Source organism: Mustelus asterias, chromosome 7, assembly GCF_964213995.1.
Source record: "Mustelus asterias chromosome 7, sMusAst1.hap1.1, whole genome shotgun sequence".
NCBI lineage: Eukaryota > Metazoa > Chordata > Chondrichthyes > Carcharhiniformes > Triakidae > Mustelus > Mustelus asterias.
Window position 1 is genome coordinate 43518043 of NC_135807.1, and position 26050 is coordinate 43544092.

At 44.3% G+C, this 26050-nt stretch overlaps 1 protein-coding gene across 2 annotated transcripts in view; it reads left to right on the forward strand.

Moving 5' to 3' along the window:
* The first annotated feature begins 3192 nt into the window (after positions 1 to 3192).
* Positions 3193 to 26050, forward strand: part of LOC144495679 (GTP-binding protein GEM-like) — a 36816-nt gene continuing 13958 nt past the window's right edge. Inside the window, exons 1-4 of one of the 2 annotated variants that reach the window (XM_078215978.1) lie at positions 3193 to 3459; positions 4126 to 4469; positions 11771 to 11847; positions 19996 to 20200. In XM_078215978.1, coding sequence (XP_078072104.1) covers positions 4148 to 4469; positions 11771 to 11847; positions 19996 to 20200 — 604 coding nt within the window. In that variant the 5' untranslated portion in view covers positions 3193 to 3459; positions 4126 to 4147. The remainder of the gene's footprint in view (positions 3460 to 4125; positions 4470 to 11770; positions 11848 to 19995; positions 20201 to 26050) is intronic. The other variant, XM_078215979.1, reaches the window with a different exon arrangement.

The window sequence follows — 26050 nt, forward strand, 5'->3', positions numbered from 1 at the left end:
TTTATCCTGAGTGTCCTTTCTTTAACTAGGAACCAGAAGTGAATGTTGACCTGCTATTTAATGTGGAGGAACCATGCCAGAAAGGAACCAAAATCCTGGCCTCCAAAGAACAGAAGCAGAACTCCTTCCTTACAAATCCTGTCTGCCTAGGAACAGGAGCAGAACTCCATCCTTACTAATAAAAGCAAAATACTGTGGATTCTGGAAATCTGAAATAAACCAGAAAAATGCCAGATAAGCTCAAAAGATCTGGCAGCATCTGTGGAGAGTCCATACGATACCGCCAGACTTGCTATGTTTATCCAGCATTTTCTATTTTATTGCATCCTTATGAATCCTGTCCTTCAGGGAATTTTTTGAGATCTATAGACCTCTTATATAGGTCTATAAAATAATGAGGAACATAGATAATGTAGATAGTCAACATCTTTTCCCAAAGATAGGGAGTCTAAAACTTGAGAGCATAGGTTTAAGGTGAGAGAGGAGAGATACAGAAGGGTCCAGGGGGCAATATTTTCACTCAGGGTGGTGAGTGTCCAGAATGAGCTGCTAGAAGCAGTAGTAGAGGTGGGTACAATTTTTAGTATTTTAAAAAGCATTTAGACAGTTACATGGGTAAGATGGCTATAGAGGGATATGGGCCAAATGTGGGCAATTGGGACTAGCTTAGTGGTAAAAACTGGGCGGCATGGACAAGTTGGCCCGAAGGGCCTGTTTCCATGCTGTTAACCTCTATGACTCTATCCTTAAAAATCCTGTCCTCTAGGGAACAGGAGCAAAACTCCACCTTTACAAAGTAAAGTTTATTATTAGTCTCAAGTACGTAAGAACTAGGAGCAGGAGTAGACCATCTGGCCCCTTGAATCTGCTCCACCATTTAATAAGATCATGGCTGATCTTTTCGTGGACTCAGCTCCACTTACCCGCCCGCTCACCATAAATTCCTTTACTGTTCAAAAATTTTTCTATCCTTGCCTTAAAAACATTCAATGAGGTAGCCTCAACTGCTTCACTGAGCAGGAATTCCACAGATTCACAACCCTTTGTGTGAAGAAATTCCTCCTCAATTCAGCCCTAAATCTGCTCCCCCTTATTTTGAGGCTATGCCCCATAGTTCTAGTTTCACCCGCTAGTGGAAACAACTTCCCTGCTTCTATCTTATCTATTCCCTTCACAATCTTATATGTTTCTATAAGATCCTCCCTCATTCTTCTGAATTCCAATGAGCATATCCCGTCTACTCAGTATCTCCTCATAACCCAACCCTCTCACCTCTGGAATCAACCTAGTGAATCTCCTCTGCATCCACTCCAGTGCCAGTATATCCTTTCTCAAGTAAGGAGACCAAAACTGTACACAGTACTCCAGGTGTGGCCTCACCACCACCCTATACAGCTGCAACATAACCTCGCTGTTTTTAATCTCCATCCCTCTCGCAATGAAGGACAAAATTCCATTTGGCTCCTTAATTATCTACTGCAGCTGCAAACCAACTCCTTGTGATTCTTGCACAAGGACACCCAGGTCCCTTTGCACAGCAGCATGCTGCAATTTTTTACCATTTAAATAATAGTCCATTTTGTTGCTTTTCTTACCAAAATGGATGACCTCACATTTACCAACATTGTACTCCATCTGCCAGACCCTCACCCAGTCACTTAGACTATCTATATTCCTTTGCAGACTTTCAGCGTCCTCTGCACACTTTGCTCTGCCACTCGCCTTAGTGTCATCTGCAAATTTTGACACACTGCACTTGGTCCCCAGCTCCAAATCATCTATGTAAATCGTAAACAATTGCAGTCCAGTAGTGACTGATCCCCAACCAGAAAAACACCTATTTACCTCCACACTTTGCTTTCTGTTAGTTAACCAATCCTCTATCTATGCTAATACATTACCCGTAACACCATGCACCTTTATCTTATGCAGCAGTCTTTGGTGCGGCACCTTGTCAAATGCCTTCTGAAAATCCAGATACACCACATCCACAGGTTCCCCATTGTCCACTGTGCATGTAATGTTCTCAAAGAGTTGGTTTACATTTACACTGCAATTAAATTACTTTGCAATCCCCTGGTCACCACATTCCAGCATCTGTTCAGGTACACTGAGGGAGAATTTAGCATAGCCAATCCACCTAACCAGCACGTCTTTCGGACTGTGGGAGGAAACGAGAGCATCCAGAGGGAACCCAGGCAGACACGGGGAGAACGTGCAGACTCCGCACAGACAGTGACCCAAACTGGGAATCGAACCCGGGTCCCTGGCGCTGTGAGGCAGCAGCGCTGGCCACTGTGCGTTTAATCCATATAAAAGTAAATTACTGCGGATGCTGGAATCTGAAACCAAAAGAGAAAATGCTGGAAAATCTCAGCAGGTCTGGCAGCATCTGTGAGGAGAGAAAAGAGCTGATGTTTCGAGTCCAGATGACCCTTTGTCAAAGCTAGAGCTCAATCCAACTGTATTGTCGACCCAAACTTAGATGTGTTAATCAAGGACCCACCCTGGTCAAGTGCAGGAGACCATGGCGATACTGCTTTATATCATTGAATGTGTGCGAATTGGTTTTGTATATCCATTTTCTGTTGATGTTTCTGCAAAATGTAGCATGAAAAAAATGTCACTTTGCGCCACAGTTGTGCTCCTTTTATTCGCTTTCGCTCGTCCGTGGGTCTGCAAATCTTTTTGAGAAAGATATTTGGGTTCGGTTTCTGATCGACACAGAACCACTATTACCGTGTTGGGTATGAACCTGACTCCGAGGGAGGCAGTATGGGTCTCGACGCTGGTAAGGAGGATCCCGATCAAACTGGGGATGAGCAGGAATTTTTTGGTTTGGTGGGACATCATTGATGAGAGATTGTTGACTGTTTTATGCTGCAGCCCAGCCCGGAAAGGCTGCACTGTTTTGGACCCGGGACATTGCAGATATTGCAGTCTGCTTCTGCACTTCGTCAAAAGCATCGCTAAATATGTTGTCTTAACTCTACCTCACCACTTTTCTCATTAAAACGAAACTTCTGCTAAAGCCTGTATTTTGAACTTGGGGGAACTATTCTGAGGTTAAATTACATCGCGCCTGGGCCGTTACTTTCTTCCCTTCGGCTTCTCAATGCATGTCAGAATCATCTTGCAACTTTTTTTGTAACGTCCTCACCCTGCAGCTGCTTGCTGCTGCTGCTGCTGGAGGGAGGGGGGAGGGAGAAGACGAGATTTGTGGTCAGAGTTAAAATCTCCAGGAGCTGTCAGGGGAACTTGGAGTTTTAGTGACATCACGGAAAAGCCCTGCTCTGATCTGATCTGCTTAATATAAACCAGAGGAGAGATCACAGGGAATTAGAGCCGGAGCGACAGGCCATCAGAGAGGATTAAACATTAATCAGCACCCTTCCACCCTACCCCAGACATTCTCAACTAAACCAGAACACCGGAGTACACGGGGAGAAAGACTACAGGGTAAGACACTTCACCCACTAGTAACTGTGCTCAGATCAATGTACCATAATGTAACAATGTACTGACTGTACTTTAGTTAGATTTTGTTTTAGCATTTTCTAATTAATAAAAAAAAGATCTTAACGCACTTGTCAGATCACTTAAGAACTGCGATTATCAAGTTGGAAATGCTAAATGAAACTTTCTCCTCTGTGGATGCGAGTTTATATTTTAAAACATTTCACTTTAACAATGTCAAAGAGTTGGTACAAGTTTGCAGAATATTAGCGAATGTGGGGGGAAAAAAGTTTGAGTTATGGCTCCACAGTTGCATTCTCTTCATTATTTTTCTTTCAGGGGCAATCTCGTTTAGTTTAGTCCAGTGCTGCAATGTGAAGATCAGTTAGTGCCGATAAACCCCAAAATGTTAATCCAGTGAAACAGACTAACGGTGTGTTGGAAAAGTTTGCGAACAACTTGCATCGGAGAGAGGGAGAGATCTGGGAAGAATCTCAGTGAATCGTTATTTTTAATATACTTAGCGGAGTCCGGGGTTTATGTTTAATTTTGCTAATGTTGGATTGGTGGTGACTTGTCTCCACACTCCGATTGCTTTTGAATTGTTCGGCATGAATACGGTCATTCCGGTGATCACTCTATTAATATTGCTCTGATCTTTGTCGCCAGTGGCTCCTGTGCAGAGTTGACCATGACTTTAAACGACAGCAGACGGCGCAATAGTTCAGCGCTGAGCCCGGTGGCCGCACAGCAGCGCTGGAGCATCCCCGCCGACGCCAAGCGGCTGTGGAGAGGGAGTGCACATGTGGTGCGATCCAAATCCTGCCTGAGCCCCGGGGAACCCTGCAGAGGGAGCTGGTCCTCAGACTCCTCGGACTCGGTTATCTCCACCGATTCCGGCAACAACCTGTACAGAGTGGTCCTGATCGGAGAAGCCGGAGTCGGGAAGTCGACTTTGACAAGTATATTTGCTGGCTTGCAAAATCATCTGGAGAACTGGGACATTTTAGGGGGTAAGAATTCTCATGCTTTGCACCCTCCATTTGCGGCAGAGGAAGAACTTGCATTTATATAGCGCCTTCCTTTTATATAGTTCCTCACCCCCTCCCCCCCCCCCTCTTATAACGTCCCAGATTTCACAGCCCATATTTTGTGATCACTGTTCTAAAGTGGGGGGCAAAAACCACAGCCAATTTGTGCAAAGTTCCACAAACAACAATGAGATCACTGGCACGATTTGTTTCACTGATTCTGATTGAGGAATAAATGGTGGGTCAGGACGTGGGGCGAAGTCACTGCTCTTTAAGTAGGGGCATGGAACTTTATAGGGCGGCACGGTAGCACAGTGGTTAGCACTGCTGCTTCACAGCTCCAGGGTCCTGGGTTCGATTCCCGCCTTGGGTCACTGTCTGTGTGGAGTTTGCACATTCTCCTCGTGTCTGCGTGGGTTTCCTCCGGGTGCTCCGGTTTCCTCCCACGGTCCAAAGATGTGCGGGTTAGGTTGATTGGCCAGGTTAAAAATTGCCCCTTAGAGTCCTGAGGTGCGTAGGTTAAAGGGATTAGCGGGTAAAATATGTGGGGGTAGGGCCTGGGTGGGATTGTGGTCGGTGCAGACTCGATGGGCCGAATGGCCTCCTTCTGCACTGTAGGGTTTCTATGATTTTCTATGATTTATGCCGAGTTGGGAGGGCAAGCATGGCCTCAGTTTAACTACTTCCACCTTAGCCCATCTACTGCTGTAATCCTCACCTCCTGCATATTGACTATTCTAATGCTCTTATGTCTTCTGTAACTTCAGCCCCTCCAAAACTCTATTTACTATATTCCCTCACTATATCTTCACAAACTGAGAATGATCTGAGAATGCTTCTGACCCCTAAATGTTAAATCCTCAATCTTCATGTTTAAATCCCTCCCCATCTCTGTAATTTCTTTCAGCTTCACAACCAGTTCTCCATCCTGAACTTTCTGTTCCTTTTGGCTTCCTGTGCATCTTCTCTTCTCATGTCAGGCCATGGAATTCCACCCCTCAATGCAGTCACTTCTCCATCTTTGATGTGGAGATGCTGGCATTGGACTGGGGTAGGTACAGTAAGAAGTCTCACAACATCAGGTTAAAGTCCAACAGGTTTATTTGGTAGCACGAGCTTTCGGAGCGCTGCTCCTTCATCAGTGACTCACCTGATGAAGGGGCAATGCACCGAAAGCTCATGCTACCAAATAAACCTGTTGGACTTTAACCTGGTTCCCCACCTTTGTTGAACCTCCTTAAAACTCATTTCTTTGGTCAAGCTTCTGGTTACCTCCGAATATTCACTTTGTTGGGCTTTAGTGTCCCTTTTCTCACTCATGTCTTTGTGAAGCACTTTTTGCAATATTCTTTTGCAGGAAAGGGCACAACTAAATGCTGTTGCTGTACGACATTTCGATTGGTGTCTTGGATATATTATGTGATTTACTTTTGTATTAGTATGTCAAAAGATTTTACAAAGTAAAGTTAATAACCCTAACCTTTATAAAATCTGTCAATGATATTACAGGTACGCCGGTTACCCACTTAACTTTGTATCATCAGAAAACTATGTTGCTCTCAGCCCCTTCATCTACGTGACTCTGTCTGTGTGGAATTTGCACATTCTCCTCGTGTCTGCGTGGGTTTCCTCCGGGTGCTCCGGTTTCCTCCCACAGTCCAAAGATGTGCGGGTTAGGTTGATTGGCCAGGTTAAAAAAATTGCCCCTTAGAGTCCTGGGATGCGTAGGTTAGAGGGATTAGCGGGTAAAATATGTGGGGGTAGGGCCTGGGTGGGATTGTGGTCGGTGCAGACTCGATGGGCCGAATGGCCTCCTTCTGCACTGTAGGGTTTCTATGATTCTATGATTCTATGACTAATATAGATTGTAAATAGCCAAGGCTCAGGTACTCCATTGGTTACTGCCCACCACCCTGAAAATATACTGTTCATTCTCTGCTTTCTGTCCATCTATCCATGCTAATATTTTGCCCCCAATCTTATGAGTTCTATGTTTGTGCAAAAACTTCTTATGTGGCACCATATCAAATGTTTTTAGAAAATCCAAATATACTAAGTCTACTGATTCTCCCTTATCTACCCTGCTAGTTATTTTTCATAAATATGTGTTGACTCAGTTGTATCATATTATGATTTTCTAAGTACCTCGTTACTACGTCCTTAATACTTGATCTAGCATTTTGCTAACTAGCCTATACCCTCTCTTCCTTCTTTCTTAAATAACTGGGTTATGTTTGTGACTTGTTCTAGAATCTAATGAATTTTGAAGATCAAAGTGAATGCACATGCTACCTCTGCAGTTACGCTTTTAAAACCCTTGGATGTAGGTCCTCAGTCTTAGGGGTTTTTGGCGCTTAATCCCATTAATCTACAAAGTATTATTTACTGATTGTGATTTCTTTTAACTTCTTCATTCTCATTAGACCTTTGGTTCCCCATTTTGGTTTTGTGACTTCTATTGCAAAGAGCTTGATTTTTCAGCCCTGTTATTGGCCAGGATCGGGGGCAGTTGGGTGCTAAAAGTAGTGTTGCCACTCTGCATGCTGTTTCCCCAACTCCATACTACCTTTTAACTTGGTACTAAAATGGGGGATGGTGCAGCAGGACTATTCACCCTGTCACAGTGGGGAGCCAACATGGTTCGTTAAAAACCTATCAAAAGATTTTCCAGTTGGCCTTCAGGTGGAGGTGGTGGTCACCAGGAGATTGCTTGGAGATGACCACTTAGTGGCAGACTAGGGGCCAGTGCTCAGGGCAGGCCTATAGACCCCATCTGCCTGCCTGAGTGCAGGAGCGGCCTTGGATGCCACCCTGTAGAGGGGCTCCCCCCAACACACACCTTCTCCAAATGCCACCCACAACATAGTAGTGTCCGCAAAAGGCATTTTATTTGTTTAGGTTGAATTTCAGAAAGTTTGAACGAGGGTTCTCCATCTCTGCCTGAGTGAAAATCACATTGTGTGACTTTTCCAAACGATGTGAATGCCTGACACATGTTTCAGCCTGAAGGGGGATTTCAGAAGCTCACAGGAAAAGTCCTGCCTAAAATAGTTCTTTCATACTTCTATTGTTACCATATTTCCCATTATAATTTCACCCGTTTCTGTCTCTAATGGGCCACATTTACTTTTATTAATCTCTTCCTATTTGCATAATTATAGACATGTTTACAATTTCTTTTCATGCTTACTCTCAATTCTTTCTTTCTCTTTATCAGTTTCTTGGTCCTCCTTTGCTGAATTCTAAAATCTTCCAAATCCTCAGAATTACTCTTCTTTTTGGCAACATTATCTACTACTATCTTTCATTCTTGTTAGCCATGGCTGAACCACATTTTCTGTGAAGTTTTTGCACCTTAAATGAATGCATGTTTGTGGCAAATTATGTTTTAATTCTTTAAATACCACCATTATATATTTTAACATACTTTTCGAGTCAACCTTGGCCAAGAAGTTTGACATCATTCAGGTTAAACCAATCTGCTCATTTGATCTGTCTGCTCGATCACTTGCCTAAACATTCATCTTCACTACCAATGGCATGCTATATATAGGTGCAATATACTGTTTACAGAAAGCACTGAAAGAAGTCGACAAAGCTTCTCCCGCAGTCTCTTCATATCACACACCATGCTAACTTAGACATCATTCTTTCATTGTCATTGGGTCAAAATCCTAGAACTCTCTACCTAACAGTATTGTGAAAAATCCATCGCCGCGTGGAGGACTTGTAGCAGTTCAAGAAGAGGTTCCATCACCACTTTCTCGAGGACAACTAGGGATGGTCAATAAATGCTGCGTTTAAAAACATATCTGAGAAATAACTATATTCCTTCTTCCCCTTCAAAACCCCAGTACTTGTGCATCTCTTTTTGCAATATACATGCGTGATCTGAAAAGGAAATTGGATGAGTGCTTGAGGGAAATAAACTTGCAGAACTATGGGATAGAGCAAGGAAATGGGACTGTTTGGTTTCTCTACAGAAAGCTGGCATGGACCCGATGGACTGACATTCAATAGCTCAAGCATAATTTGCTGCTAAATACAGAATCAGAACCATAAGCTTGCCTCCTTTTTGGGAGTCTCTTGCAATGCTATGGGCTCAATCTGAGAGATCTGTTTACAGATGTAACTGCGTTTTAGCTGCCTTTTTTGCAGTTCACAATGTGCGATTCCACACAATTGAGTGCAAATACAAGTATATGTCAAACACAATTTGTGGTAAGGCTTTTAAATGGGCTAATTGAATAATTCCTTAGTCCATTTTTAGGGGGCTGAGATATTTATTTTGCACTGTACAGATCAACATTTATATTGTTGCCTTTTTAAATCATAGGCCCTAAAATATTCATTTAGCGTTTGAACCAGCATGTTCAGGATATGATTTGAAGTAAATTATTCAGTTCAACATTTAATATAGCATGTTTAAAAGTAAATTTTTCTAATGAGAGAGCATCTCGTAGGCCGGAATATTCCAAGTAGCAGATTCTCCTGCGCCAGACGCGGCTCACAAATAGCAGAATTTCCTGATTCCGCCAAAGACTATAGTGTGGGGGCCAGCTTCAGCCAGATCAGAAGATTCCACCGGCAGGAAGGGCTGAAAAATCCCACCCTTAGTTTCTGTTTCCACTAACCACAATTTATTGCAATTGAAAATTGAATGTAAACATGCTGGCAGAACATTCCGGAATCCTCCAACAAGTTTCACCTGGCTTCTTCAAAGACCCTTAAATGTTGTTTGAGTAATAACAGTACATCTGGATGTATTCGACTTAGTGCAGCTGCCATTGTTGAATAAAATAATTTTCAAAAACATTTTATTTGACAAAGGTGGATTAATTGTGAAGATGTGGGGTATTATCAAGCCTATGCAGATTACTGAAAGAAGTGTAAGCATGATTGCACATCTGATCTAGCAGAAACAATTTGCAGACGACCTTGAATCATTCAATTGTGCGAAGGAAAAAGGAACAAAGGCAGGTTATTCCCCGCCTAACCTCGGGGCATTAAAGTCGATTGCAGCACAGACAAAGGTTCTAAACTGGAATTGTTTTGTGTTTGGTATGACTCAGTCGTTAACTGGTTAACCTCAGCAAGCCACTGGAGAAGCATGATGATGTGGTTGTTAAAACTTGCTGTAGGAAGTTGACAAAGTGAGGAGCCAAATTAACTTGCAATTTCAAGACATTAAAAATATTCTAGGAATAACACCCTAATCTTTAGTAATAGTTGTTTAACTATTTACTTTGTCTAATGGGTGTAAAATTGAAAAATCTTACTCATAAACTATAAACATAATGGGAAAGGGGAATTTCACAGGACTTTGTACTAAATTTGTTTTTCTTATGGGATGTGAGTGTCAGTGGCAAGACCACCATTTGGGTCCATCTTTAATTGACTCTGAGAAGAAGAAGATTAGTCACATTTTTGAACAACTGTTAGGGGATTCTTGAACAACAACTAGGGGATTTTCATAGTAACTTCATTGCAGTGTTAATGTAAGCTTACTTGTGACACTAATAAATAAACTTTAAACTTTAACTGCAATCCACGTGGTGTAGTTACACCCTCAGTGCTGCCAAGTGTTACAGGATTGTGATCCAGTGACATGAAAGAATAGTAATATATTTCCAAGGCAGGGAAATTTATAACTTGGAAGAGAACTTTCAAATGGTGGTGTTTCCATGTGTCCTTTAGGTGGTAAAGGTCACAGGTTTGGAAGATTCTATTAAAAAGAACCTTGTTGAGTTGCTGCAGTGCATGTTTTGGATGGTACATGCTGTTGCCACTGTGTACAGGTGGTGAGGGAATGAATTTTTAAGGTGTTGGATGGGATGGCAATCAAGTGGGCGAAGGGTGTCAAACTTCTTGAGTGTTGTTGGAGCTGCACTCATTCAGGATAACATTCCATTTCACACCTGACTTGTGCCTTGTAGATAGTGGAAATGTTTTCAGGAGTCAGGATGTGAGTTTCTCACTGCAGGATTCCCAGTCTCTGAATTATTCTTGTAACCACCATACTTGTTTAGCTGATCTGAATAAGCTTCTGGTTAATGGTAACCACTAGGCTGTGGATAGTGGAGATGCAGTCATGGTAATGCTGTTGAATGTCAAGGGAAGAGTTAGTGGAGAGTTTTCTCCCCGATTTCCATTGACTTCAGTTTTGCTCAGGCCCTTGATGTCACACTGAGTCAAATGCTGCCTTGATGTCAAGGACAGTCACTCTCACCGCACACCTGGAATTTAGCTCTATGCTCAATGTTTAGATAAAGGCTGTAATGAGGTGTGGAGCTGGGAAATACTGCTGAGATTCAAACTGAGCACTGATGAACACATTACTGCTGAGTAGGTGTCTCTTCATAACACAGTCAATGACACCTTCCAATATATTACTGATGGGGTGGTAATTGGCCTTGGTTTTTATGGACAGGACATACCTGGGCAAATTTCCAAGTTGTCAGGAAAATGCCACTTTTGTAGTTATATTAGCTCAGGGCACAGCTAGCTCTGGAGCACAAGTCTTCGGTGCTATAACTGGGATGTTGTCAGGATCCATAGCCTTTGTACTCAGTGCGTAGCACCTTTATTTACCCTGCAACTTTCTGTGCTGTACCTTAGTGATGGGTGCTTATTGCTGAACCTGAATTTCAGAAAGAGGGTTGTTCTATTTTATTTCTCAGAAACCCCCTCAAAATACTTTTTCTAATTATACCATCAGCATTCCATATTTAATGTTTGTTTAAATATAAATTATTTTAAAAAAATGTTGGGACCCTCAATGTCCCTCCAAGTGTGATCCCATTTAAAATTCTAAAGTACTGCAGATATCCGTTGAAAGCTTTCCACCAACTGCAAGAATTTAGCACCTTTACAGCAGTAAAGAAACCAAGACCCTTTACAGAAAGGCTGCAGATAAAGTTGATGCCCAGTCACATAAGGGATATTAGGACAGTTGCCAAAAGCTTAGTCTGGAAGGTAGGTTTTAAGTAGTGACTTAAAAGACAGAGAGGTGGAGAGGCAGAGGGGTTTATGGGGGGAATCCCACTAATAACTAATCAGCTGCAGGTGCAGCGACTAATATAGGACTGACAAGAATTAGGAATACGCAAAAGACCAAAACTGGAGGAGCAGAATTCTAGCTGTTTTGTCATTCTCATAAATCCTATCTCGGTAGCTACCTATATGGATTAATGATCAGTGGTGCATGGCATTGCTTTATTTATTAAATTGCTGAATTTCTGTGGTGTGTTCATTTATAAATATCTGTTCTCTCATTTTTATAGAAGACACATACGAGCGAACAATCACTGTTGATGGAGAGGGAGCTACCCTTATTGTGATGGATACATGGGATAATAAGGTAGCACAATAATTTCTTATGGGAATGAAAGTATCTATGTTGGCCATGCAGTATATAGTGGCGGATGTTCCTTATTGTCTGGAAGGATAATATTGGTGCTTTAGCTGCATTTAATACCACTTGGAGCTCCATGGATGCCACAAGTCACTGTCAAAATCAAAACTTTCACCTAATCCTATCAACGCTGTCAACATTACACAACCACTACACCTGGGAAAAAATAATTAGCTATGTAAAATATGTTGAATTGCTGCAAGATGATGCAGGTTATGTGGATTGGCCATGCTAAATTGCCCCTTAGTGTCAGGGAGATTAGCAGGATAAATTCATGGAGTTATGGGACAGGGACTGGGTGGGATTGTTGTCAGTGCAGGCTCGATGGGCTGAATGGCCTCCTTCTGCCATTAGGGATCCTATGATTCTATGAAAGGTAAATAAATGCAAATATTATGTGTTTCACGTATGGCAGTAATGTTCTGTTCTGCACAATTATATTGGAAGATTCCCATCTAACTGGATCAATAATTGAATGAAGCAAAATGTAAACTTTTCCGAAAAGGTATTGATCAGACTATGGCAAATAACTTTCAAAACTGCGTGAAGTATTCGATATGTTTGAGGAATTTCTGATTATGCTGCCTCCTTAACTGCTGATCACAGCAATGATGTGGAGTTGCTGGTGTTTGACTGGGGTAGGCACAGTAAGTAGTCTCACAACACCAGGTTAAAGTCCAACAGGTTTATTTGGTATGAGCTTTTGGAGCATTGCCCCTTCATCAGGTGAATGAAGAGTTTGGTTCACAACCAGGGCATATATAGACACAAACTCAATTACAAGATAATGGTTGGAATGCAAGTCTTAACAGGTAATCAAGTCTTTACAGGTGCAGACAATGTGAGTGGAGAGAGGGTTAATCACAGGTTAAAGAGGTGTGAATTGTCTCAAGCCAGGACATTTAGTGAGATTTTGCAAGCCCAGTATTTATTGTTGAGAAAAGCATGGATGTTAGGGAACTTGGGGAAATAAATAGTGATGTCTTGAGGAGTGTACATATTACAGAGAAGGAGGTGCTGGAAGTCTTAAAGCGCATCAAGGTAGATAAATCCCCGGGACCTGATGAAGTATATCCCAGGACATTGTGGGAGGCTAGGGAGGAAATTGCAGGTCCCCTAGCCGAGATATTTGAATCATCGATAGTCACGGGTGAGGTGCCTGAAGATTGGAGGGTGGCAAATATTGTGCCTTTGTTTAAAAAGGGCTGCAGGGAGAAGCCTGGGAACTACAGGCCAGTGAGTCTCACATCTGTGGTGGGTAAATTGTTGGAAGGTATTTTAAGAGACAGGCATTTAGAGACGCAAGTACTGATTAGGGACAGTCAGCATGGCTTTGTGAGTGGAAAATCATGTCTCTCAAATTTGATTGAGTTTTTTGAAGGGGTAACCAAGAAGGTAGATGAGGGCAGTGCAGTTGATGTTGTCTACATGGACTTTAGCAAGGCCTTTGACAAGGCACCGCATGGTAGGTTGCTGCATAAGGTTAAATCTCACGGGATCCAGGGTGAGGTATCTAAATGGATACGAAATTGGCTTCTGTCGGGTGGTTGGAGAGAATTGTTTTTCAAACTGGACGCCTGTGACCAGCGGTGTGCCTCAGGCATCAGTGCTGGATCCACTGTTATTTGTCATTTATATTAATGATTTGGACGAGAATATAGGAGGCAGGGTTAGTAAGTTTGCAGATGACACTAAGATTGGTGGCATAGTGGACAGTGAAGAAGGTTATCTTCAATTGCAACGGGATCTTGATCAATTGGGCCAATGGGCTGACGAATGGCGGATGGAGTTTAATTTAGACAAATGCAAGGTGATGCATTTTGGTAGATTGAACCAGGGCAGGACTTACTCAGTTAATGGTAGGGCATTGAGGAGAGTTACAGAACAAAGAGATCTAAGGGTATATGTTCATAGCTCCTTGAAAGTGGAGTCACAGGTGGACAGAGTGGTGAAGAAGGCATTCTGCATGCTCTGTTTCATTGGTCAGAACATTGAATACAGGAGTGTCTTGTTGAAGTTGTACAATACATTGGTAAAGCCACACTTGGAATACTGTGTGCAATTCTGGTCACCCTATTATAGAAAGGATATTATTAAACTAGAAAGAGTGCAGAAAAGATTTACTAGGATGCTACCAGGACTTGATGGATTGAGTTATAAGGAGAGGTTGGATAGACTGGGACTTTTTTCTCTGGAGCGTAGGAGGCTGAGAGGTGATCTTATAGAGGACTATAAAATAATGAGGGGCATAGATCAGATAGGTAGTCATTATCTTTTCCCAAAGGTAGGGGAGTCTAAAACTAGAGGGCATAGGTTTAAGGTGAGAGGGGAGAGATACAAAAGTGTCCAGAGGGGCAATTTTTTCACACAGAGGGTGGTGAGTGTCTGGAACAAGCTACCAGAGGTAGTAGTAGAGGCAGGTACAATCTTGTCTTTGTCACACTATCGAAAACCCCCACGACTTGCCTGGCTGGAGACAATTCATACCTCTTTAACCTGTGCTTAACCCTCTCTCCATTCGCATTGTCTGTATCTGTTCAGACTCGCATTCCATCCATTATCTTGTAATTGAGTTTGTGTCTATATTGCCCTGTTTATGAAACAAATCCTGCACTCGCCTGATGAAGGAGTGGCGCTCCGAAAGCTCGTGCTACCAAATAAACCTGTTGGACTTTAATCTGGTGTTGTGAGTTACATGTAGATTTCCTTCCCTAAAGGACATCAGTGAAACCAGATGTCTTTTAAAAAGCATTTAGATAGTTACATGGGTAAGATGTGTATGGAGGGATATGGGCCAAATGCGGGCAATTGGGATTAGCTTAGGTTTTTTTTTAAAAAAAGGGCAGCATGGACAACTTGGGCGGAAGGGCCTGTTTCCATGCTGTAAACCTCTATGACTCAGGCAAGTCGTGGGGGTTACAGATAGTGTGACATGAACCCAAGATCACGGTTGAGGCCATTCTCATGTGTGCAGAACTTGGCTATCAGTTTCTGCTGAGCGATTCTGCATTGTCGTGTCTCGTGAAGATCAGAGGCTGAATGCCCTTGATTGCTGAAGTATTCCCCGACAGGAAGGGAACACTCCTGCCTGGTGATTGTCGAGCGGTGTTCATTCATCGGTTGTAGCGTCTGCATGGCCTCGCCAATGTACCATGCCTCGGGACGTCCTCTCCTGCAATGTATCAGGTAGACAATGTTGGCTGAGTCATAAGAGTATGTGCTATGTACCTGGTGGATGGTGTTCTCACGTGAGATGATGGCATCCATGTCGATGATCTGGCACGTCTTGCAGAGGTTGCTGTGGCAGGGTTGTGTGGTGTCGTGGTCACTGTTCTCCTGAAGACTGGGTAGTTTGCTGCGAACAATGGTCTGTTTGAGGTTGCGCGGTTGTTTGAAGGCAAGAAGTGGGGGTGTGGGGATGGCCTTGGCGAGATGTTCATCTTCATTGATGACATGTTGAAGGCTCCGGAGAAGATATCGTAGATTCTCCGCTCCGGGGAAGTACTGGACTCTGTCCGTCGTATCCTGTGTTTGTCTTCTGAGCGCCCAACTCATCAATCGACAGTTCCGACACGCCACAATGAAAAACCGCACTGACCTCCTCAGAAGACAAACATGGGACATGGGAATGAACACTGCTCGACAATCACCACAGTAAGACGTTTAACAACACCAGGTTAAAGTCCAACAGGTTTATTTGGTAGCAAAAGCCACACAAGCTTTCGGAGCTGCAAGCCCCTTCTTCAGGTGAGTGGTCCACTCACCTGAAGAAGGGGCTTGCAGCTCCGAAAGCTTGTGTGGCTTTTGCTACCAAATAAACCTGTTGGACTTTAACCTGGTGTTGTTAAACTTCTTACTGTGTTTACCCCAGTCCAACGCCGGCATCTCCACATCACGACAATCACCAGGCAGGGGTTTTCCCTTCCTGTCGGGGAACACTTCAGCAGTCAAAGGCATTCAGCCAAGAGGACGGCTTCAACCGGGATCTTGGGTTCATGTCACACTATCAAAAACCCCCACGACTTGCCTGGCTGGAGACAATTCACACCTCTTTAACCTGTGCTTAACCCTCTCTCCATTCGCATTGTCTGTATCTGTTCAGACTCTCATTCCATCCATTACCTTGTAATTGAGTTTGTGTCTATATATTGCCCTGTTTATGAAACAAATCCTGCACTCGCCTGATGAAGGAGTGGCGCTCTGAAAGCTCGTGCTACCAAATAAACCTGTTGGACTTTAATCTGGTGTTGTGAGGGACTACTTACGACGACAGTAATGTACCATATATGTCTACTACAGTGCAACGGTTTTTAATTGTATTTTTATAGATAATTACTGCTAAAAACACAATTTGGTCATGATTTTTTAAAATATGGGATGTGGGTGTTGCTGGCTGGGTCAGCATTTATTGTTCACCCCGAGTTGCCCTTGAAGGGGCAGTTAAGAGCCAACCACATTGCTGTGGGTCTGGAGTTACATGTAGATTTCCTTCCCTAAAGGACATCAGTGAAACCAGATGGGTTTTTACGACAATGGTTTCATTGTCATCGTTAGATTTTTAATTCCATTTCTTTTATTGAATTCAAATTTCATTATCTGCTGTGGTGGGATTCGAATCCATGTCCCCAGAGTATTACCCTGGGTCACTGGATTACTAGTTCCCTTAAATCCAGTATTAATTTGAAGTTAATGACGGTGAAGTTGCAGTGCGTAGAAAATGATCCAGGAGAACAGTATGATAAGAAAATCAAGTGGGAAAGGGTTAATTATATAGTCAATACGGCACTTCATTTTATGGGGACCGTGCCAGGAAATGTTAAACCTAACAATGGAACAATTGAATTGAGTAAATACTACCAGCTGCAGTTTCTGTTCAGTTGAGTTTCTTTGAGGGACTGGTTGCTCTGACAAACTGCATCTATGATGTGGAGATGCTGGCGTTGGACTGGGGTAAACACAGTAAGAGTTTTAACAACACCAAGTTAAAGTCCAACAGGTTTATTTCGTAGTAAATGCCATTAGCTTTCGGAGTGCTGCTCCTTCGTCAGATAGAGTGGAAATCTGCTCTCAAACAGGGCATACAGAGACTCAAAATCAAGTTACAGAATACGGATTAGAATGCAAATTTCTACAGCCAACCAGGTCTTAAAGATACAGACAATGTGAGTGGAGGGAGCATTAAGCACAGGTTAAAGAGATGTGTATTGACTCCAGACAGGACAGCCAGTGAGATTCTGCAAGTCCAGGAGGCAAGCTGTGGGGGATACAGATAGTGTGACATAAACCCAACATCCCGGTTTAGGCCGTCCTCATGTGTGCGGAACTTGGCTATCAGTTTCTGCTCAGCGACTCTGCGCTGTCGTGTGTCGTGAAGGCCGCCTTGGAGATCAGAGGCTGAATGCCCATGACCACTGAAGTGCTCCCCCACAGGAAGAGAACAGTGATTGTCGAGTGGTGTTCATTCATCCGCTATCGTAGCGTCTGCATGGTTTCCCCAATATACCATGCCTCGGGACATCCTTTCCTGCAGCGTATCAGGTAGACAACATTGGCCGAGTTGCAAGAGTAGGTACCGTTTACTTGGTAGATGGTGTTCTCACGTGAGATGATGCCATCCGTGTCGATGATCCGGCACGTCTTGCAGAGGTTGCTGTGGCAGGGTTGTGTGGTGTCGTGGTCACTGTTCTCCTGAAGGCTGGCTGGCTTGCTGCAGACAATGGTCTGTTTGAGGTTGTGCGGTTGTTTGAAGGCAAGAAGTTGGGGTGTGGGGATGGCCTTGGCGAGATGTTCGTCTTCATCAATGACATGTTGAAGGCTCTGGAGGAGATGCTGTAGCTTCTCCACTCCAGGGAAGTACTGGACAACGAAGGGTACTCTGTCCACCTGTGTCCCGTGTTTGTCTTCTGAGGAGGTTGGTGCGGTTTTTCGCTGCGGCGCGTCGGAACTGTCGATCGATGAGTCGAGCGCCATATCCTGTTCTTATGAGGGCATCTTTCAGCGTCTGGAGGCGTCTGTTGCGATCCTCCTCATCCGAGCAGATCCTGAGTATACGGAGGGCTTGTCCGTAGGGGATGGCTTCTTTAACGTGTTTAGGGTGGAAGCTGGAGAAGTCGAGAGCATCGTGAGGTTATCCATGGGCTTGCGGTACAGTGAGGTGCTGAGGTGACCGTCCTTACTGGAGATGCGTGTGTCCAAGAATGCAACTGATTCCGGAGAGTAGTCCATGGTGAGTCTGATGGTGGGATGGAACTTGTTGATGTCATCATATAGTTGTTTCAGTGATTGTTCACCATGAGTCCAAAGGAAGAAAATGTCATCGATGTATCTAGTGTATAGCATCGGTTGAAGGTCCTGTGCGGTGAAGAAGTCTTGTTCGAACCTGTGCATGAAGATGTTGGCATATTGAGGTGCGACTTTGGTCCCCATGGCTGTTCTGTGTGTCTGGATGAAGAACTGGTTGTTGAAGGTGAAGACATTGTGGTCCAGGATGAAGCGGATGAGTTGTAAAATTGCATCTGGAAACTGGCAGTTGTCGGCATTGAGTACTGAGGCCGTTGCAGCAATGCCATCATCGTGGGGGATGCTGGTGTAGAGTGCCGAGACATCCATTGTGACGAGGAGTGCTCCTGGTTCAACTGCTCCATGTGTGTTGAGTTTCTGTAGGAAGTCCGTAGTGTCGCGGCAAAAGCTGGGGGTTCTTTGTACAATGGGTTTCAGGATGCCCTCGACATAGCCGGAGAGGTTCTCGCACAGGGTCCCATTGCCTTGTGTATCTTCGGGAGGCAGTAGAGATCTCCAACGCGGGGAGTACGTGGGATGAGAGCACGGAGGGTGCTCTGAAGGTCAGGATCAAAGGTCTTGATCAGAGTGTTGAGTTGACGGGTGTGTTCTTTGGTCGGATCTGCAGGTAACTGTCTGTAGTGTTCCTCATTGTTCAGTTGTTGGTACACTTCTTGGCAGTAATCCGCTCTGTTCAGTATGACGATGGCCCCTCCTTTGTCTGCTGGTTTGATGACAATGTTGTGGTTGGTCTTGAAAGCGTGGATGGCGTTGCGTTGTGCTTGGGTGATGTCGGGGCTGTTTTGTGAGTGCGGCTGATGAATTTGATGTTGACGCACCTCCTGGTGGCTTGGGCATACATGTCAAGTCAAGGGCAGCGACCTCCCAAGGGAGTCCAATTCGACTCTTTCCTCTTCGGTTGCACTGCGGATCTCTCTGTCGGCTGTTTCGGTTGATTGGCTGTCTCATTGTGTTCGCTGTTGGCCTCTTGGGATTTGTGGAAGAACTCCCGCAGCCTCATTCGCCTGATGAATTCGGCCTAAACCGGGATCTTGGGTTTATGTCACACTATCTGTAACCCCCACAGCTTGCCTCCTGGACTTGCAGAATCTCACTGGCTGTCCTGTCTGGAGACAATGCACATCTCTTTAACCTGTGCTTAATGCTCCCTCCACTCATATTGTCTGTATCTTTAAGACCTGGTTGGCTGTAGAGATTCGCATTCTAATCAGTATTCTGTAACTTGATTTTGTGTCTCTGTATGCCCTATTTGAGAGCAGATATCCACTCCAACTGACGAAGGAGCAGCGCTCCGAAAGCTAATGGCATTTACTACCAAATAAACGTGTTGGACTTTAACCTGGTGTTGTTAAAACTCTAAACTGCATCTAAGCAGCTTGTAAACTGTAAAATGTTTTCCTGTCGATTGTTGGATCCGATGGTTATGGTGATTCCAGAAATAGGGGTGGCACAGCGGTTAGACTGCTGCCTCACAATGCCAGGGACCTGGGTTCAATTCCTGGCTTGGGTCACTGTCTGCGCGAAGTTTGCATGTTCTACCCGTGTCTGCGTGGGTTTCCTCTGGGTGCTCCGGTTTCCTCCCACAGTCCGAAAGACGTGCTAGTTAAGTGCATTGGCTGTATTAAATTCTCCCTCAGTGTACCCAAACAGGCGCCAGCCAGAGTGTGGTGACTAGGGGATTTTCACAGTAACTTCGTTGCAGTGTTAATGTAAGCCTACTTGTGACACTAATAAATAAATATTAAAAATAGAAAAGATGCTGACATTTTATTGTCCACTTTTGTCTGTTGGTAGGATGAAGATAACTGGACCCAGGATCACTGTATGCTGATAGGCGATGCATATCTCATTGTCTACTCCATCACTGACAGAGCAAGCTTTGAGAAAGCTTCAGAGCTTCGCATCCAGCTCCGGAGGACACGGCAGGCTGAGGATATTCCAATTATATTAGTTGGGAATAAATGTGATCTTGTGCGATGTCGAGAGGTATCTGTGGCAGGTATATTTTCTATTTTACTCAGTAATCTAGACTGGGATTGAATATGTTGAGTTTTGACTTTGTGAGGGCAAAGGTTTCACTTGACTCTAATGAGGTCAGTGGTATAAATGGATGCTTAGGCTGGGTTCAGATCCAGGCTCGGATCCCTGAAGTTCTTTGTGGGTACTATAGTATAATGGTAATGCTACTGGGCCAGCGATTCAGAGGCCTGGACTAATTCCACCATGATTGCTGGGGGAATTGAAATTTAATTCATTAATATTGTGAAATGAAAAGCTAGTGTCAATAAATGAAACTTGTTGTAAAAGCCCTCTGTAATGACCTCAACGAGGCCCATAAGGTTGGCCTCTTGGAACATGACCTCCCTGATTAAGGTAATGATTGCCTGCCCAATCAGGGAGTCTCGCCTCCGAGATGCCAAACTCATGGGCTGCGCTGAGGTCATTACACCCTCCTGCTATCCTGATCCAGTCCTGTCTACATGTGACTCCAAACCCACAACAATGTGGTTGATTCTTTCCTGCCCTCTGAAATAGTCTAGAAAGTAATTTGTATCAAATTACTATAGAAAGGTTGAATAAGAATAAAACTTGACGGCCCTTGCAAATGAGATCAAGCACTGGAGGGGGTGCAATGCCTGCTCCTATCAGCTTGGATCATGTAGATCAAGCCCAAGACAGGAAAAGGCTTGCCCGTCTTGTCAGCTTGGATCTGTAATGTCTCACTGGTTGAGACTTTGAATTGGACTTTGATTGGATATAGCAGGAAAAGAACTGGGTGGGGTACCCAGCATTAATCCAGACATCAGACACAACAAAGGCACAAATGGCCCAGTCGAAACTGTTAATTCCTCCTCATTAACATCTCTGAACTTGTGCCAAAATTGGGAGAGCTGTCCCACAGACTAGTCAAGCATAAGCTAATGTAGTCATACTCACCAAATCATACCTTATAGCCAATGTCTCGGTCTCCTCCATCACTATCTATGGATATGTACTATCTCATTGGCAGGACAGACCCTGTACACTGGTAGTACACTGTCAGGAGGGAGTGGCCCTGGGAGTTCTCAACATAGACTTTAGAACCCATACAGTTTCATGGCATCAGGTCAAACCTTTGCAAAGATAACTGCTATTAATTGCCATTTCAGCCCTCCCTCAGCTGATGAATTACTACTCCTCCATGTTACACCACTTGGAAAAAGCACTGAGGGTGGCAAAGACACAGAACATACTCTGGGTTGGGGACTTTAATGTCAATCACCTAGAAAGACTAGGAAGAACCGTGCTGGCTGCGTTCTGAAGGACATATCTGATATAGTCTGGGCCTGTGGAAGGTGGTGAGGTAAACAACAAGGAGAAAATGGTTGACTGCGTCCTCACCAATTTACCTGGCGCGTATGTATCTGTGCATGACAATATTGGTAGGAGAAACAACCTCACAATCCTTCTGGAGACTGAGGACACCTCACACTGAGGACACCTTCCATCATTATATGTGGCAGTGCTGCTGTTGGACCTCTACACCGTGTTTGTTGACCTGGTCAAGGCCATTGAAAAGTCAGCTATGAGGGCCTTTGGAAGATAATGGAGAAATTTGGTTGCTCTGAAAAACTCATCACAATAGTGCAATGATTCCACGACAGCATGTTTATGCATGGTGGTGACTCTTCTGACCCATTCCCAGTCGCCAATGGGGTTAAACAGGGTTGCATACTAGCACATCTTCAGCAATGTTTTTTTCCGCCATGTTTTCTGATGCCTTCCATCACCATGATCCTGGCATTGAAATGACATATCACCTGGATGGGAAGCTGCTTGATGTGAGATGACTCCAGGCAAAGGTCAAGATGTCCAAGGATAGAATTTGCAATTTCCTGTTTGCCAATGACTGTGCACTAGCTGCCATTTCAGAGTTGCAATGCAATGTAGTATGGACTTGTTCTCCAATGAATGTGACAACTTTGACACCACAAAGAAAACTGAAGTAATGTACCAGCCTCCTCCATGTAGGGCTTATCTTGAGCCCAAGGTTTCAGTCTATGACCAGAACCTGTCAGCAGTGGATAAGTTCACTTATCTCAGCAGCTCTCCCTCTTCCTCTCTCTCTCTCTTGAGCTGTCTATTCTGACAAGACATATGCAAGAATTGTCAAAGCATGTGTAGCCTTCAGCAGACTTTGAACATCAGTCTGGGAATGAGGACTAGTAAGTCTGCCTACTAAGAGTCTTATTGAGTAATAGTCCTGCTCACTCTGCTCCTCGCATGTGAAACGTAGACTGTGTATCAGCGTCATGTCAAGAAGCGGAAATCACTTCCACTTGAGCTGCATTCAGAAGCTTCTAAAGATCAGGTAGCAGGGCAAAGTACCAGACACTGAGATGCTCACCCGAGCTGGCATGCCAAGCATCCACACAATAATGAGATGGTCACAACTAAGTTCGTAGGAACCTGGAGCAGGATTATACAATTTAGCCTCTCGAACCAGCTCCGCCATTTAATACGATCATGGCTGATCTCACCTCAGCCTCGACTCCACTTTCCTGCCCGTTCTTCACAGCCCTTCAAACCCATTACTAATTAAAAATCTGTCCACCTCTTCCTAAATGTACTCCAATGTCACCGCATCCCTCACGCTCTGGGATAGTGAATTCCACAGGCTCGTGATCCTTTGAGAGAAGGAATTTCTCCTCATCTCTGTTATAAATCTGTCACCCCCTTATCCGAAAACTGTGACTTCTTTGTCTAGGTTCCTCTACAAAAGGAAATGCCCTCTCTATATCTACAGTGTTCATCTCCCTTATCATTTTGTACACCTCAATTAGACCAGTTGGGCTGCTCACATAGCCAGAATGCATGATGCTTGCTTACTGAAATGAATCTTCTTTGGCGAGCGTGAGTTTGGGGTGCACTTTCGTGGTGGACGAAGGAAGTGCTACAATGACACTGACGACTTCACTTGGGCATTTTGAAGCTCACCAAGGATTGCCACAGCTGATGTAACCAATTAAAGAATGGTGCTGCCTCCTTCAAAGGCATATCAGAGGCAAAGAGAAAACACAAGGAGGGAAAATCCAGAGCTGGAAACTTGTGCAATACTCACTCTTCTGCAGTATCCCCGACCTATTTCCAGTGGAATCTTCCAGGTGCAAATTGCTTTAGCAACGTACCCAACGGAACCCTCCCAAGACATCCCAGATGTCTTTGGGGTGGCACGTGGCACAGTGGTTCGCACTGCTGTCTCAGGGACCCGAGTTCAATTCTGGCCTCAGGTCACTGTCTGTGTGGAGTTTGCACATTCTCCCATGTCTGCCTGGGTTTCCTCCCGGTGCTCTGGTTTCCTTCCACAGTCCAAAGATATGCAGGTTAGGTGGATTGGCCATGCTAAATTGGTGTCAGGGGGATTAGCAGGGTAAATATATGGGGTTATGGGAATAGTGCCTGAGTGGGATTGTGGTTGGTGCAGACTCAATGGGCCGAATGCCCTCCTTCTGCACTGTAGGGATTCCATGATTCTATGTTGAATGTGGTCATCTTTGCTTTGAAGGGCAAACATGTTAAATCTCTGTTGTAGCTGGAATAGATCCAGAACAGATCCAGCAGTTCAAATCAAATTCCATGCTGGAAATATGACAATAGACAATTAGCAGCTAACTGAGGAGGAGGCTCCTCAACTTTCCCCATCCTCAAATGGTGACAGATCCTAGCAAGTGAGTGCAAAAGACAAGTTTGAAGCATCTGCAGTGATCATCAGCTAGAAATACAGTCAGTGACTTGTCTCAGCCTCCTTGTGAGGTCCCCAAGATCACAGATGATATCTGCTTTTACTCCACCTGATATCAAGAAATGGCTGAAGGTATTGGATAGAACAAAGACTCTGACAGTATCCTATCTCCTTAACAAAGTGATTCAGTATAGCTACAGCTCTGACACCTACCTGAAAATGTGGAAAATTGCTCAGATATGTCCTTTCCACAAAAAGGAGGGCAAATCTAATCCAGCCAATTATTGCCTTATCAGAGAGTACTCTTAATCATCAGCAAAGTGATAGAAGGGATCATCACAATGCTCTGAAACAGCACAGACTCAGCAATAACCTGCTTCATCAGTGCTCAGTTTGGACGCTGCTGGGGCTACTAGGCTCCAGACCTCATTAAAGCCTTGGTCCAAAGGAGAAAAGAGCTGAATTCCAGCAGTCAGATGTGAGCCGAGAGTGATTTCCTTTACTTCAAGGCAGCATTTGACCCAAGTCTGGCATCAAAGAGCCCTGGCAAAATTGAAGCCAGTGGGAATCAGGGAAAAAAATCTTTCCCTTTTTGGAGTGAGAAAGGAAGGTAGTTGTGGTTGTTGGAGGCCAATCGTCCCAGTCCCAGTACATCACTGCAGGAGATCCTCAGGCTAGTGTCCTATGCTCAACTACCGTCAACTGCTTTGTCTATAATCTTCCCTCAGACATAAGATCAGATGTTAAGATATTTCCTGATGATTGCACAGTGTTCAATAGCATGTGCAACTTTTCAGACACTGAAACAGTTGGTGTCTACACATAGCAAGACCTGTCAGGCTTGTAATAAATTGCTAGCGGCAAGTACTATTCCACCACACAAGATCCAGCCAATGACTGTTTCCAACAAGAAATAATCGCGCCATCTCCCCTTGACATTCAATGTCAATCCATTGTCAGATGTTCCACTAATAGTATCCAGTGGGTTACCACTGGAACATAGAACAGTACAGCACAGAACAGGCCCTTCGGCCCACGATGTTGTGCCGAGCTTTATCTGAAACCAAGATCAAGCTATCCCACTCCCTATCATCCTGGTGTGCTCCATGTGCTTATCCAATAACCGCTTAAATGTTCCTAAAATGTCTGACTCCACTATCACTGCAGGCAGTCCATTCCACACCTCAACCACTCTGAGTAAAGAACCTACCTCGGACATCCTTCCTATATCTCCCACCACGAACCCTATAGTTATGCCCCCTTGTAACAGCTCCATCCACCCGAGGAAATAGTCTTTGAACGCTCACTCTATCTATCCCCTTCATCATTTTATAGACCTCTATTAAGTCTCCCCTCAACCTCCTCCGCTCCAGAGAGAACAGCCCTAGCTCCCTCAACCTTTCCTCATAAGACTTACCCTCCAAACCAGGCAGCATCCTGGTAAATCTCCTCTGCACTCTTTCCAGTGCTTCCACATCTTTCTTATAGTGAGGTGACCAGAACTGCACACAATATTCCAAATATGGTCTCACCAAGGTCCTGTACAGTTGCAGCATAACCCCACGGCTCTTAAACTCCAACCCCCTGTTAATAAAAGCTAACATACTATAGGCCTTCTTCACAGTTCTATACACTTGAGTGGCAACCTTTAGAGATCTGTGGATATGGACCCCAAGATCTCTCTGTTCCTCAACAGTCTTCAGAACCCTACCTTTGACCCTGTAATCCACATTTAAATTTGTCCTATCAAAATGAATCACCTCACATTTATCAGGGTTAAACTCCATCTGCCATTTTTCAGCCCAGCTTTGCATCCTATCTATGTCTCTTTGCAGCCTACAACAGCCCTCCACCTCATCCACTACTCCACCAATCTTGGTGTCATCAGCAAATTTACTGATCCACCCTTCAGCCCCCTCCTCTAAGTCTTTAATAAAAATCACAAATAGCAGAGGACCAAGCACTGATCCCTGTGGCACTCCGCTAGCAACCTGCCTCCAATCCGAAAATTTTCCATCCACCACCACCCTCTGTCTTCGATCAGATAGCTATCCAATCGGCCAACTTTCCTTTTGTCCCACACCTCCGTACTTTCATCATAAGCTGACCATGGGGGACCTTATCATA